The 16,313-nt window shown below is 34.3% G+C and overlaps 1 protein-coding gene across 12 annotated transcripts in view; it reads left to right on the forward strand.

The window, feature by feature from the left end:
* negr1 (neuronal growth regulator 1) overlaps nt 1-16,313 on the forward strand; it is a 349,508-nt gene that overhangs the window by 85,913 nt on the left and 247,282 nt on the right. For all 12 annotated transcript variants that reach the window (XR_012407321.1, XR_012407318.1, XR_011015800.2 and 9 more), the window contains 1 exon segment: nt 9,176-9,307. Coding sequence is in view for 3 of the 12 variants with exons in the window: in XM_009302511.4 (XP_009300786.1) it covers nt 9,176-9,307 (132 nt within the window). In the remaining 9 variants the exon portion in view is untranslated.

Genomic DNA, 16,313 nt, shown 5'->3' on the forward strand with positions numbered 1-16,313 from the left:
AACATGGGGAGCACATGCAAAATCCAAACAGTAGTGCCAAATGCTGGCCCCGCCGGCACTCGAACCAGCGACCTACTTACTGTGAGGTAACGGTGCTAACCACTGAGCCACTGTGCCACACTTATATTCTTTTTCCCTGCCACCCATAATGGGTTCAGTCACATGGGTGATGTTGACCAATAGGAGCGTAATCTCTCCTATGCACAGGTTTAAAAATAGCAAAAATAAAAGAGAGAGGGCTGTGTTGCTTCCATGAAATGGAAGAAAGCTTTGTGGAGTTATGGCAATGTTATGCTTGCCTGAATAATGTGTCATTGATAAACTACCGTGACAGAATAAAAAGATAAATGTTGTCGATTGATAGCTGCTGCAGACTGGTGAGTGAGTACTGGAATTAACATGTAAAGTAACAAATTACTCATTGTGCTCTCATTCAAAATGCAGCGCAGGTCTTTTTATATGAATGCTTCTTTGAAGGTAACAAACTGCATACTGAAAGTTTTGTTGTTGTTTTAATTTGAACTTCTCTTGAGATAAAAGGCAAATAGGCACAAAGTGTTTAGAAAAATGTAAATTAGAAGGCTGAATTAATATACACTCTCCAGCCACTAAATTAGGTACACCTGTCCAACCGCTCGTTAACACAAACTTCTAATCAGCCAATCACATGGCAGCAACTTAATAGATTTATGCATGTAGACATGGTCAAGACGATCTGCTGCAGTTCAAACCGAGCATCAGAATGGGGAAGAAGGGTGATTTAAGTGACTGTGATTAGGCATGGTTGTTGGTGCCAGATGGGCTGGTTTAAATATTTCAAAAACTGCTGATCTACTGGGATTTTCACGCACAACTAGGGCTGGATGGTCACCATGACAACCGCGTCACAGCGGTGGTCTGTTGCCACTGGCATCATGCACTTTAAAACAAAAATTACCGCTATGTTCAGTATTACATTTCTGTTAGAATATAACATTAGGTGCGATTCAGCAAGTTCAACTTCAACCATGAATCTAGTTGGAAAACAAAATTTTAAATCTGGAGCATTTTGGATTTGTAATGCAAGCTAGTGGCGATTGATGGCGACGAGGGAAAAAAGCCACTTATAATTAACTCCTGTCTTCTAAACGCAAACGCCCAGCTAGTCAGCCAGGTATCACAGAGGCATTTCCAAAAATGGCCAGATACAAAAGAGAAAGTGATAAATGGAAGACAGTGACGAGAAATGGAGCAACATATTTAGTAAACTTAGATAAGGAACAGAAGCAAGAAACCTTCTCTTACACGGTTGTGAAAAAGTATCTGTGCATTTGCTCTACAAGCACACCGTCTGAATGTGTATTGCTGGAAACATCATAATCCCAATTAGGACAAAGTCAACATGTTAGTTTTTCTGGCAAAGAATTTAAAATATGAATAGAAAACATAAGGAGGAGAAATCCTATGCTGTTTTTTTAAACATCTGACTTATATTGTTACTGGTAGGCTAATATTTTTATAATTATTACTATTTATATTATTACTGATTAGTAAAGTGCCATTTAGGCTATTTGTGAAGTTCTAAAAAATGTAACGTTTAATTTCTGTTATACAGTTTCAAGCATTTAAAATTATTCAATATTTAACTACAATATTTATAAGCAGTATTGTGTTGTTTTATTAACGAAATACGGATGTTTTATTAATTAATATTAAATTAAGTTATAAGTTATTCCCTAATTTTTACATAAAAGGTAAAATAACTTGAGTAGGCTACTTTATTAGTTGGTGGTGTGGGAGGACATTTTTGCCAGTGAATGTTCTCACCACTTAAAAAAATAGATAAATAAAATAACATGCGAAAAGGATGCAATAAAAAAATGCAAGCTCTTAATCATTCTTTATAATTTGATTCGTACATAATAAATAAACACAAGTTGAATTGAGTTGTAACATACATTTGACTTAACTGAAAATATTAAGCAACTTTTTTATAGTTAAAAAAATGATAAAATGTGAAAAATATGTTAATTGCATTATTTGTTAAAACTTGTCCTCTCTCATCTGTTAAATTTAGGTGAAATAAGTTGTCAGAAGCCTTAAAATTAGTGCAGAAATAGACACACTTACAGTACGTCTTTGTTTCCTGTCTAGATTGTCCGGAATTGATTTAATGTGTCCGTAATGAGTTTGGAATTTAAGATGCTTGATTTAAAATAAAATGTGATTTGAAAGAAAAGTGTTCTTGTCAAAGGTTTGTAATTTTGTCATTTGCTTTGGTTTGATTTCTTTTTATATCTAACCTTAATTACTAATTTATTTAATTTTTATTTAAATGAACAAAAATAATTATAATAGTTTGTCAGTTTACAGTAGCGTCTAATGTTTTGAAACACCAAATAATTAAATAGAAAATAGAAAAGCACACAACGTACTGCTTGACTTTAATCTTTTTTTGTTTTGGTGTACTTTGTGAAAGGCTGTAAGATGTTATGCTGTGTAGGTACAACAATATTTTCTGATTTCATACTATGATGTTTACTCTCTTTGCTCTGATGTCCCATTCTCTCTTTTTCATCTTTGTGCAATGGAATATGAGTTGTTTTGCATCAATACATTTGATACAATTTATGCTATTTTACTCTTTTCCTCTATTCATTTGTAAAGCTTTGGGAGCCAAATAGCACCTTGTCAGCTCAAATACACGTCTTTGTCAGTTCCTTGATAACCCCAAAGCAAGGCATTTTGTTCAATTGTTCAGACTGTTACCTGCTATACTGGTGTAATTGTTTTCATGCACCACACACATATTTATGCAAATATTACACAAGGACTGAATAATCTGAACTTGGAGCACTTGCATTGCTGTCGGTGTTGGATCAGCTAGTCAGAACAATAACTTAGTTTAAGGAAAAGAGTGAAATTACTATTTACTTACTGTATTGCCTCTACTTGTTCTGTTTGAATTTGTTCTTCTGTTGAATGCAAAACAAGATATTCTAAAGAATGATTAAAACTAACAGGCATTAAGATCTATGTAGGAACTAAAATACTAAGGAAGTCAATGACTGTCACTTTAAACCAATATCTTTAATTGCATTCAATAGTAAGGAACAAGTAAAGGATAAGTAAATGATGACAGAATTTACATTTTTGTGTGAACCATCCCTTTAAGTGTACAACACAAGTAGCGATGTTTGATTGTGATAAATAATTATTTTGATTTGAGAAATAATTATTAGTTTGAGTCAGATCTCAAACTCCAGTATAGTTTGATATGGATGAATCAGATGCCCTTAGATTGGCCTCAGCTTTTATTGTGCCGGTGTATTTTTAAAACTGACATACAAAGCATTTGGCTGCTGGAGGTTTGAAATGAAGTCCATTAAACCATTTTTCAAATATTTGCTTTTCATAGTTGTCTTTGTGAATGTTTGAAGCTTGACATTACTCCCTGTTTTGAAATTGTACAGATAGGATCTACCAGAAAATAGTATATATAATTATATGTATTCAGTATCAGCAAACTTTCACAAATGATTGAACAGGAATTTTTCATTTTATTTGATATTATTTTACTGTGTTTATTTAAACTTTGGTTTGCCATTGGCTGTAAAAACACCAGTTAATAAAGTGTTGTAAGAACAACAACATCTAAGCTTAACAAATGTTCTACATTGGACTTAGTTAAGACAAAGTACATCATTAGGTCTGCAACAAAATACACTTAAACATTTTAAAAAAGGTGTTATTTTGAAAAAAAAAAATTGTAATGGCTACTTTAGATTTTATGAAAGAAAATTATAATATTGAGTATTTCATGATGTTTATAAGAACGTATAATCTAAGAATTAAAAATATCCCCATTGGAATGAATGGAATTTAAATGAATTCCTTTGAATTAATAACTCATGACTGCTCAAATACAGGCCAGATGTAGGAAACATATGTATATATGTACATATATATATTACATGCATTCATTAACCTGAGGTGAATGAAAGATCAATTTTCCATTTTGCAATGGTTTATTAGTAGGCGTACGTTTATTTTAATCAACAAAATTCTGTCCTATGAGTTTGTTATATATGGAAAAAAGGTTAAGTATCTTTTAAAGAAAATAAATTGAGCAATGGCACAAGTATAACTTTTAGGTACTCGAGTCCCATGATAACTATCCAAACACAGATCATGTATAATGTGTAATAATGGTTATTTTTAACCCTAGACCAAAGAACGAAACATAAATATTATGTTTCACTTGCGTCAAAATTATAGATTTTTCTTTCATGCCAAAATCGTTAGAATATTATAAAGATCATGTTCAATGAAGATGCTTTATACATTCTCAACTGTAAATATATAACAACTCAAAATTTGATTAGTAAAATCCATTGCTAAGTCCTAATTTGTACAACTTTAAGGCAGTTTTCTCAACATTTATATTTTTAGAACCCACAGAGTCCAGATCAGCCAGTTAGTAGTATCCTATACTAACATACCATACATCAGGGGTCACCAACCTTTATGAAACTGAGAGCTACTTCTTGGGTACCGATTAATGTGGAGGGCTACCAGTTTGATAAACACTTCTTAAATAACAAATTTGCTCAATTTACTTTTAATTATACTTTATGTTTTGGTAATAATTAATGATATTCATCCATGTGCAGACACTGATCATGTTAATGATTCTCACAAAAGTTATCAACAATTATTTAATAGGGTAGGAAATACCCTGTATTTAATGTATCAATGTGCAACACTTTATTTTTATATATATCGGCAAATATTTACATTTTAAATGATTTCTTCTATATTAGATAAAGCTTACTGGTAAGTGGTGCTATGGTGAGCTATTTTTAGAACAGGCCTGTGGGCAACACATGTGATCCTCGCAGGCTACCTGGTGCCCGCGGGCACCATGTTGGTGACCCCTGCCATACATTATTCAATGGAAGACATCTTAAGGTGATGTTCAAATCTCAATGAATTGACAATTACTGTATTACTGATTTTGTGCTCTATGCATAGTCACAAATGGTTAAACATTATATACTTTTACCAATTATTGCATACATTTTTTTTTTGTTTATTTTGACAATATATACTGCATACATATTACATACATGCATTAACCTGAGGTGAATGAACGGTCAATTTTCCATTTTGCAGTAGTTTATTAGTAGGTATAACTTTTATAAATACTTGAGTCTCATGATAATTGCACAAACACAGGTCATGTATATTGTCAAATAATGATTATTTTTAACCCCATACAACATTATAAGAACAAAACATAAATATTATGTTTCACTTGTGTCAAAAATACATTGTGTCGAAATTATAGATTTTTTTCATGCCGAAATCATTAGAATATTATAAAGATCATGTTCCATGAAGATGCTTTATACGTTCAATATGCAATATGTAACAACTCAAAACTTGATTAGTACAATTCATTGCTAAGCCCTAATTTGCATAACTTTAAAGCAATTTTTGAAACATTTAAATTTTTAGAACCCACAGATATCAGCCAATTAGTATCCTATCCTAACATACCATACATCAATGAAAAACGTATTTATTCATATTAAAAATAAATTGACACTTACTGTATAACTGGTTTTGTGGTCCATGCATTGTCACAAATGGTTAAGAATTGTATATCCTTACCAAATAATACATACATTTTTTTATTTACTTTATTTTATGTGTTGTATATGTGTCTGCTGTCTATATTTATTATATAAATAAACACATGCTGGCATATATTTGAGAAAATGCTTATTTTTATATATAAAATAAATATGTATATGATACAAATTATACAATAATTAAAATATCTTTGCATAGTTTTGTTTTTATGTACGTGTGTGCATCACAATACTAAATATATACTAAATACATATACTGAATATCTACTAAATATACATTATGTCAAAACAAAAAATATATATATTATGGATGCGCTAATGCCCTGCACAATTTTTTTATTATTATTATTTTTGTTTTTAAAGATTTAGTTTTGGCCTTTTTTAGACTGGACAGTATTTACACAGAAAGCGAAGTTGGAGAGAGAGAGAGAGAGAGAGAGAGAGAGAGAGAGAGAGAGAGAGAGAGAGAGGAAGGGGTGTAGGGAAGGGAAATGTCCTCGAGCAGGGATTTGAACTCGGGACGCCCTGATGTGCTACTGCACCATAAGTCCACGCGCTAACCACTCACAAGGGTTTCCAAAGTTTTATGAGCTTTATATCTTTATTCACATAGAAACTCAAAGCTTTATGATGCTTTACAAAACATTCTACTCCCAAAGCCCTTCCATCCTCCTTCATTTTTAATTTTTTGCATGGCTCTCTGTGCCTTTTTTTCACTCTGCAATCGTTTTTGCTGAGTCAGAGACGCTCCACATCCGTATGCCAGTGCAGGATTTACCTCTCTGTGCCATGAGACAGATTCACCTCACTGTAAAGTGGGATATAAATAGGTTTCGCTGAGGAACATTACAATCAGGTTGGATCCTGGTCTGGGGAACCCGGGGAGCTTTTTAGTCCAATAGAAGCATGGCATGACTCACGCTGAGCTATATTGCCTCTCATTACTCAAGGACCTCAAGACATATTTGTCATATTGGCACAGTTCTGATTTACTCACAGCATTTGTTGCCAATAAGATTTCTCCCGGTGTGAATATGGCTCACAGGGGAGATGCTTCCCATTGGATTATGGCAAGACATTGCAGGTAAATGGGATTAATAATAATAATAAAATATTAACAATAATAATAATAAAAACAATGACATATTTTTATATAGCGCCTTAATAAATGTAATTCTCAAATTACTTTTTTTTCTCCTTTTTTATTAGAGTATGCAAGAGGAACACAAATTGGGATCACACACAAAGAGAATACATATAAACAAAAACAACATGTATAACAGTCAATTCAAGAGTTCACTCTTCGCTGATAATTAATTATAAAGCTTGTTTGGCATGCTGTCCCGGGAGAGAGCCCTAAGCTCATAAGATCCTCTAGCCCGGGGCTCCCTCTCGTTTGCAAGGCGAGAGGGGAGTTTGAGCTCAGGTAGATCCTGTTCCCTGCTATTGTAACTAATGAAAAGATAGTAATTGCTCTTAGATAACTACTTATTAGGAGCATGTCTATGGTGCCAATTTGGATTCATCAATTAACTTAAGTTGCATGTTTTTGGATGGTGAGAGGAAACCAGGGAACCCGGGGGAAACCCACGTGAGCACGGGGAGAACGTGTAAACTCCGCACAGAAACGCCGGCTGGCTTGGTAACGACTAGAGCCAGTGACGTTCTTGCTGTGAGGCAACAGTGCTAACCACTGGGCCACTGTTCCACCCATCTAGGAAAGGAGGAGGAGTAGGGGTGGAAGGGGGGATTCTTCAAATTGAAGATAGCTGGCATATGGAACGTAAGGTATTTATATTGGCTTAGCAATCGTCTGATTGGTGTATCATAAACTGAATAATGTGGGAACAGCTGCAAGCAATCAAAAGCATGTGATCTTCTCGTAATTAATTTATAAATAAACTTCACTAAATGAAGTAAACATCAACAATATAAATAAAACATAGATAGAAAGAGACCAATCAGTGGTAAGGAGTGGCAACCATGTAAGTAATGTAATGGTAGTAGTAATGGCAATAATAATAACAATAATAATTATCATAATAATAATAATAATAATAATAATAATAATAATAATAATAATTATTATTATTATTATTATTACAAGTACTACACCAACTACTACCATAGAAATTACTAATGCTACAGCCATAACAATAGCCCCTTTCACACAGTGATACCGGTAAATATCTGGAAAATTTCCGGAACGACTTTACCGGTATATTCAAAAAAGCGCTGTTCACACAGGCGAGGACGTTATGGAAATTTTCCGGAAATAAGCATTCACACATCCATTCCAAAATACCGGTAAATTCTGTCATCATTCACCACGCAAAGCTTGAAGGTAAACAAACAACGGCTTATCATAAGCATCTCATCGATGATTATTTACACAGTTGGCATTAAGAAGAACATATAAACGTGAGCTGACTAACTTCTAGCAGCTAAATGTGTCTGGAAAAATATTCAAAGGCTTTTATCCTCACAAACCGCGCGGACGTAAATGCGTCTGACTGTTGTGATTGGCTAAAGCAGACGTCTCACGTCAGCACGTTCTAGACGTGCACGCGCTTATTACGGGAATCTTCCTTCTGCGTTCACACAGCGCAGCATTCCGGCAAATTGCCGGTAATGTTACAACTTCTCTTTCCGGAAAATAGCCGGCAATTTTCCGGAAAGGTCTGTATGTGTGAAAGGGGCTAATGACTACTAATACCACAATGTCTACTACTACTGATTCTACTACAACAACGACTACTACTAATGATACTACTACCACAATGTCTACTACTAGTACTAAATAATACAACAACAACTGCTACTACAACATCTACTACTACTGATACTATATTACACCAACAACAACAACTACTTCTACTATTACTACATCAACTACTACTGATACTACTACAACTACTACTATCATCAACCACAACTACTACTACAATCACAACTACTACAGTGACTGTTACTATTACAACAACTACAACAACAACAACAACTGGAATAATGACAATGGTAGAAATACTTATTATAAAAAATGAGGAGATAATAATAATATTAATGTTAAAAAAAGTAGAAGTAATAATGTTAATGATAATAGCGAGGAGGTGAGGGGAGGTTGGGAAATCAGGAAAAGGACAAATAATGATATGATAGTAGAAGAAATAGATGATTAAGAAAAAGTTACTTAATATACAAATCAGCCATTATTTAATTTAATATGCACTCATTTGCATGTATTTCCTGCATAAAAGTCTAAACATTGGATGAGTCAGGTTCACACATCTTTTTTTTTATTTGAGAGTTAGTTTGATTAAAGTTAGTAATAAACTTCTTACCTTAATGAACCTCATTATTTATCCTATTAATAACATCATTTAAAGCAATCATTCTTTTTTGTTAATTTCTCTTGTTGAATGTACAGTACTTCTTTTACGTATTTTTTCTTTGTACTTTTAAGCCTTTAGTTATTAATTAACACATGGCTGCTGAAAAACTTTTTTGAAAAAATTTGCTTTTTTTTTTTATGTTCACAGCCAGGAAGTATGAAAGCGGGGAGTATTTAAATATCACAGGCATCTCTCGGGATCAAGCAGGAGACTATGAGTGCGGAGCTGAAAACGACATTGCTTCACCTGATACCAAAACTGTGAGAGTCACAGTCAACTGTGAGTACTGCTTTTGTTTTTTGTTTGTTTACTGTCAACATACACAATGACATTGAGTATTTTTCCCCCTCTCTGACTGGAGATACAAGCTCTGTTTCATAACCTAGTGAGGCTGTCAACTGTCTACTGAAACAGGACTTTGTAAGTGACCGATTTGGAATGCTCTACACAAGCAGGAACCCCATGCATCATATAAATAGCAGTTCTCTGGGAAAACACACAGAAAGCTTGACTCAAGTGATTTAAAGGCAGTGTGGTGTTAGCATGTTGCTTATCTAAAGGCACAATCCTGTAATAAAATGTATATATATTTATTTATTTAATTATACTATTATATTTCATCACAATTATATCAAACATATAATTTAGATTTCACATTTCTTTCAGTTGTTTTCTTGAGTTTGGTTTCAGCTTCTTGCAGTGCATTTGATTATTACTTAAGCTTAATCTCTTCACTGTGTAGTCTAGGATTGCTGTTTTCCCAAAGAATAGTGCTTTAGAATTTAGAATTAAATTCTTTTAAATTAAAATAAACTTCTATTAGACTTACTATGTACTGAAAGAGTTTCTAATATTGTATAATTGTTGTAACTATAATTATATTGACATTGCATTATCATAAATATACACAATATATGAAATATTATTATAATTCTATTTTCACAAAAAAAATTACAAGCAGTATATTTAAAATCAAACTGAATTAAAGTTCATTATCTTGTTTATATATTTTGTATATTTTATATAATATATAATTTATATATATACACTCATCGGTCACTGTAGCAGATAGTCTTGACCATGTCTACATAGCTAATGCAGTTGACTGATTAAAAGCCAAAACTATTAGCCCCACTTTAAATTTTTTTTTTCTTTTTTAAATATTTACCTAATAATTTTTAACAGAGCAAAGAGTTTTTCACAGTATGCCTGATGTTATTTTTTTTCCTTTGGAGAACGTCTTATTTGTTTTATTTCAGCTAGAATAAAATTTGTTTTAAATTTTTAAGGTCAAAATTATTATCCCCTTTAAGCTATACAATCAGGGTATACAATTCTGCAAAAAAAAACAGCACTTGTCCAGCCACCCTTGTGTATTACTTTGCCCACATACAGCGACAAGCAGAGGGCACTACAGTTTGACAAATATTGCTGCTGTTGGACAACATAATGTACTTTTGAGGCCTTTTTAGTCAAGAATGTAGTTGTTTAGATTGCAACTATCCAGTTTATTAATAAGGATAATGCCTATTTTAAATATTTATACCTTTTGAGAGACAGTGCGTCGGCGGGCATAAGCCTGTCTTTGAGCAGAACAAAGACAGTTATCCATCCACAAGATGGTGACAAAGACTGTATAATAAGCCTTAGAGGATTAAAAACAGCGTAATTTCTAACTACAACTGATCAAATCATTATTAAACAGGTAAATGACATTCCAAGTCGATCTCTCTCTCTCTTTTGAATGTTTTAGTCCTGTATTAATACTATATAATTATAGTGTTTTGAGTGTGAGATGGGACTCGCATATCAGTGATGTTGTGTTTACCACTCTTTGTATAACCCTGAGTTACTTTTTCGTTTGCCCAGCTGTTTTGTTACTGTTGTAAAAAGAAAGAAAGAAGAAATGCCTGCATGTGTTTAGCGTTTTTTCTTATCGCAAACACCACAGTAATCTGGTAGTGTTAGGGCTGCTTTGGCTTTTTCGGGGACAATTATTGTGATCTCCCGATTGCAACAGAGAAATACTGGGAAATCATTCAAAATACTATCGCTCTAAAATGACGTTGGTGAAGTAGCAACAGTTTCTGCTGTTCTGACGTCAGCTGCAGATGAATAATAAAAGAAAGTAGTTCCTCATACAAAAGGTTTTTTAGACTATTCGTGTTTGATTTTCTCTTATATGCACGATTATGCCGTCAAACTGTTAATAAAAAAATTAAAAAGACGAATAATTAAGAGAAACTAAAAAATCTATTAAATGTTGCAATCTTGTTTTGCATAATTTTGCATACATTTAAATGTATTATCTTTCTGTTTCTGAAGATGTTCGGTGACTGAAACATTATTTTAATAAATGTATCCGTTTAATAACTATTTTGTTCAAATGCACCAAAATATTTCCTATATTCACAGAGTAATGGATAAAAATAACAATTTTCTAAAGAGAGTATTCATTTATGCTGAGCACTGTATGTATGTATGCATGTATGTATGTACATGTACAGTATATGGTATCATATACAATATTATCACATATATTCCATGTTTCATCTCCTCTTAGCGAATCCTGGAACTGATGTCTTCTCAAAACCATACATGCGTTTCTGCTGTAGTATTTGGCTGCTCACCAGATCCTGAAACAGAGCTTACAGCATTCCTTCTGTATCTCGAAGGCCGGCTGCGGTGGAAATTAGAATAGAATTCATGGTGCTGGAGTTTCTTAATATTTAACGAGAGAATTCCCTTTTTGTCTGGGATGGGATGATTAATTTTCAGTGAGGAATGGGCTCAGTGTTATATGGAGTCTTCTATTATGCAGGTAATGAGTCTCTCAAAGTGTGAAAAGACAGTAATGAGCACTCCAAGCATTAATGAATTATACTGACTTTACCCATCATGCTCAGAGTGAAGATCTGCCTCCCACCAAATACAAGGGGAAGGACACTTGACGCTTTCTCTTCCTCCTCTTTTCTCTTTTAAGTCATTTCGTCTCATCCGCGGTCACAGCCATCATTAATCTCTTTGTCTCCGTATATACCATATGCTGAATCACGGCAGAGCGCGAGCACATAAATCAGATCGACCGACAGTCACACCGGAATAAATGTGGCGTTCAGACCATCAAACGCCAGCTCCCTTTACTATCATGCAAACACAGACTAATGGGCAGATAACCACTTGGAAATGTCAAGATTTGAGAGGGAATGGCTAGATGACAAGGATGAAGTCATAAGTCATATCACATCTCCTCCCCGTCGATTGTATTGACACTCTCTAATGAGGAGTGAAGCTGAGAAGATAGAGGAACGGCTCGGTGCTGAGTCTGCTGGGCCGCAATTCTGCAGCTTAATGACCATTTGCAATGAGCAATTCATTCCTTTTATGGACACTATTTTTATACTGTTCTACATGTGTCTAAGGGTTTGGAAGGCTGGATCAAGAGGAAGTTGCTTTAACATGGCCTGTATGGTCTGTCTGTCTTGTTTTGGATAATTCTTGATAAAGATGACTTGCTTAGATTAGATTTTATTGCACACAACAAAGGAAATGAATGGTCATGGTCAAAAGGAAATGAACGCCACCTATGAAACAATGTAATTGCAATAACTTTCATTTGAATTGTCATGTTGTTTTCAAAAGGTGATTTAGATTAGTACAGTTACACAGAAGTAATACAGAACAGACAGTAACGCAGAAATAATAAGAATGTTTGAGAATACTAAAGATTGAAGCTCTTTCACAACCATACATGACATAAAATGCAGAATCATTGTGTATTTTAATCAGGATTGTGATATATATATATATATATATATATATATATATATATATATATATATATATATATATATATATATATATATATATATTTTTTTTTTTTTTATTAAATTTGTTAAATTTTATTAAAAAAAGAAATTTAGTTCATTGATGAACATTTATGTTTCATGCAATCACTTAATATGTGTTTTAACAACAGGAAGACAAAAAAATCTTAGTGTGGATGTGTTACAATATATATATATATATATATATATTGCCTGACAAAAGTCTTGTCATGGATCCCAGTTGTAAGAGCAACAAATAATAACTTGAAATCTAGTTGATCATTTGGAAAAGTGGCAGAAGATAGATTTTTCAGATGAATCATCTATTGAACTGCATCCCAATCATCACAAATACTGCTGAAGACCTATTGGAACTCACATGGACCACATTCTCACAAAATCAGTCAAGTTTGGTGAAGGAAAAATCATGGTTTGGGGTTAAATTCAGTATGGGGGCGTGCGAGAGATCTGCAGAGTGGATGGCAACATTAACAGCCTGAGGTATCAAGACATTTGTGCTACCCATTACATTACAAACCACAGGATTGCTCCTGGATAGGTGAGCCCAGTCACCAGACATGAACATTATTGAGCATGGATAAGATGGTGGAGGAGGCGATAAATCCAAAGAATCTTGATGAACTCAGGGAGTCCTACAAGAACACTTTCTTTTTCATTCCAGATGAATTAAAAAGTTATTTGAGTCATTGCAGAGATGTATGGATAAAGTCCTCCAAGCTCATGTGAGTCATACACAATATTAATTGTTTTTACACTGCAGCATGTCTTTATATTCTATACCGTACATTATTTCTGTCTTTTTCTAAGCAAAGTCAGACCATGCTGTTCTAATTAATTAATTAATTAATAATAAAATTATCATATTTAATTTTGGTAAAATAAGCATAATCTAGAGGCATTTGCCTTTATATGAGCCACTTTTGATACCAAATGGTCAACTAGAATTATTATTAGAGTTATTATTTGTTGTTCCTAAAACTTGAATAAGCGATAAGACTTTTTTCAGGTAGTGTAGGTCTATTTCAGTCAGATGGCTTTGCCGCCAGTCAAATCGTTTTACTTTAGAACAGATCAACACATTTATTAAGCCATATATTGCATATAAGTTATAGCCAAAATGGATTTGTATTTTTAAAAACTACAAAGACATATTGCTGTTTTGGTGCCAGTGTTGTTGTCAGTTGTTCATTTCTTTCATCTATTATAGTTATCGCTGCTTTGAGCTCTAATAAACTGTTTGAGCAACCCATCATAATTTGTATAGAGCGAGAATACAGGGGAAAATAACATATTTGCACAGCTCACATTAATTAAAATACACAGAAATTAGTGTCTATGATGTGTTTAGCATTGGGTTCCACTGTTTCAACCCTGACGCAAACAATTCTTACTTCTAGGCAAGATTGTTTTGGTGCTACTTAAGAACCTCTTTGGTTCAGAATAAATTACTTTTGGCTCTGGCTTTGACTAGGCTTTTTTGACTAAGCTTTGGCTCCAAACCAGAACTCGAACTGCTTTGGCGGAAAATGGTAACGGTCAGCGATTAAATTCCTGAAGAAATGGCTGGGGTAAGGCTGCTCTCAGTAGGTTCATGGGCACGCATTCGAAACCCTGGAGCTCACATCCAAAATAGTGCTAATTTTCAAATAGGTGCTATTTTTAAACTGAACAACTACATTCTTGGGCAGCACAATGGTGCAATGAGTTGCACAATCGCCTCACTGCAAGAAGGTCGCTGGTTCAAGCCCCAGCTGGGTCAGTTGGCATTTCTGTGTGGAGTTAGCATGTTCTGCTCATGTTCGCTTGGGTTTCCTCTGGCTGCTCTGGTTTTCCCCACAAGACCAAAAACATGTGGTATAAGTGAATTGGGTAGGCTAATTTGTCCGTAGTGAATTTGTTTGAAAGAGTGCGTACTGTATGAATGTTTCCCAGTGATGGGGTACAGCTGGAACGGCATCCGCTGTGTAAAACACATGCTGGATAAGTTGGCGGTCCATTACGCTGTTGTGACCCCAGATTAATAAAGGGACTAAGCTGAAAAGAAAATGAATGAACAAACTACATTCTTGCTTAAAATGATCTCTATTTAGACTGTTTTTTGGTGCCACAAGACAATCATCATTGTCGTGACATTTCCCTGTGTCTCTAGAATGATTAGTCACATGGCATTTACGCTGCCGGATGGCTTTCTCCAGGTATTATAGGCCTCCTTGGCACCAGAAGGTTGAGGCTTCGCTTGATTCACAGTGATTTATAGTGACAGCTAATGGAAGCAGCAGCAGCAGATCTTGTTCCCTTCAAAACGTTCTGTTTTAGAGCAGGAAAAAGGATAGACATAATCCCAATGTATCAATCAAAGCACTTTCATCCACTAGAGCTGGGTGAAAAATTAGCCAGAATGAAGGTGCCAATGTTGGCTTTAGAAGAGAAGTGTTATCTCACCATTATGTCCCAAAATAAAAGTGAGAAGGATGCGAGAAGGACCACTCTGCCAGGGCCCGTTCCCTTGCTCAAAGAAATCCTCGATGTCAAATGCACAGAGCTAATAGGATTTTATTCAACCACTCGACAGCAGAAAATTCTCTGCATTAGAGTATTGTAATATATGCTGTACTGTATCTTACCAGAGTAAGATGACGGATTGGTCCTGTGGAGTTTTTCGAGTTGAGGTTGCTAATTCGTTTTGAGCAGGCTAGTTTTAAATAAAGTGTTTGTAAAAACTGTGTAAAATGTTGCTAGGGCAACGTAAAAGGGGTTGACGTGACATCTGCGATACCTTTCTTTGTATTTGTCATTTTATTAGCCTAACGACCGCAGATAGTGTGCCTCAACTGTGACATTTCAAGGGTAATCAGTGTAATTAAATACACGCTAAAATAATCCGGTTTGAAAATAATTACAGCTTTTAGGTATGTGCAGAACTGACCTTCAGGTTAATTGCAGATTATAGCCACTAATTGAAATAAGCTAATTTATTAGTTGAAAACTAATTCTTTGCATGTTTTTTAATGCATTTAACCAATGCATGTTCTAGTCGTGATTGTATTAAAACTACATGGACTTGCGATGGTTACTTCAGTCCTTCAAATCATCACACTTAATTTGAATTAAATTGTGAATAGGGTGGTTTTTGCTTTTCTGCTATATGTATCATAATAATGATATCTAATTGAAGACCTACAGGTCAATGCCAAAATCATTGTATAATGCCGTAGAGGTAGACCTGTGGTAAATAAAACCCAATAGACCCATGTGTGACTAACACCTTGAATCATTTACCAGTTTTGTTGTTACTCGTTCCCTAGTGAGTCAGATAGTCTTCTGTCAGCATTCTGTGAAAGTCATGTAGATCATTCAGCCGACTGAAATAGTGTTAACAGTTTAAATACCCATGTTGACCTCCAGTTAATAACCTTCATCTGTAACCTCCTACATGA

The sequence above is a fragment of the Danio rerio genome, chromosome 6, assembly GCF_049306965.1.
Source record: "Danio rerio strain Tuebingen ecotype United States chromosome 6, GRCz12tu, whole genome shotgun sequence".
Taxonomy (NCBI): domain Eukaryota; kingdom Metazoa; phylum Chordata; class Actinopteri; order Cypriniformes; family Danionidae; genus Danio; species Danio rerio.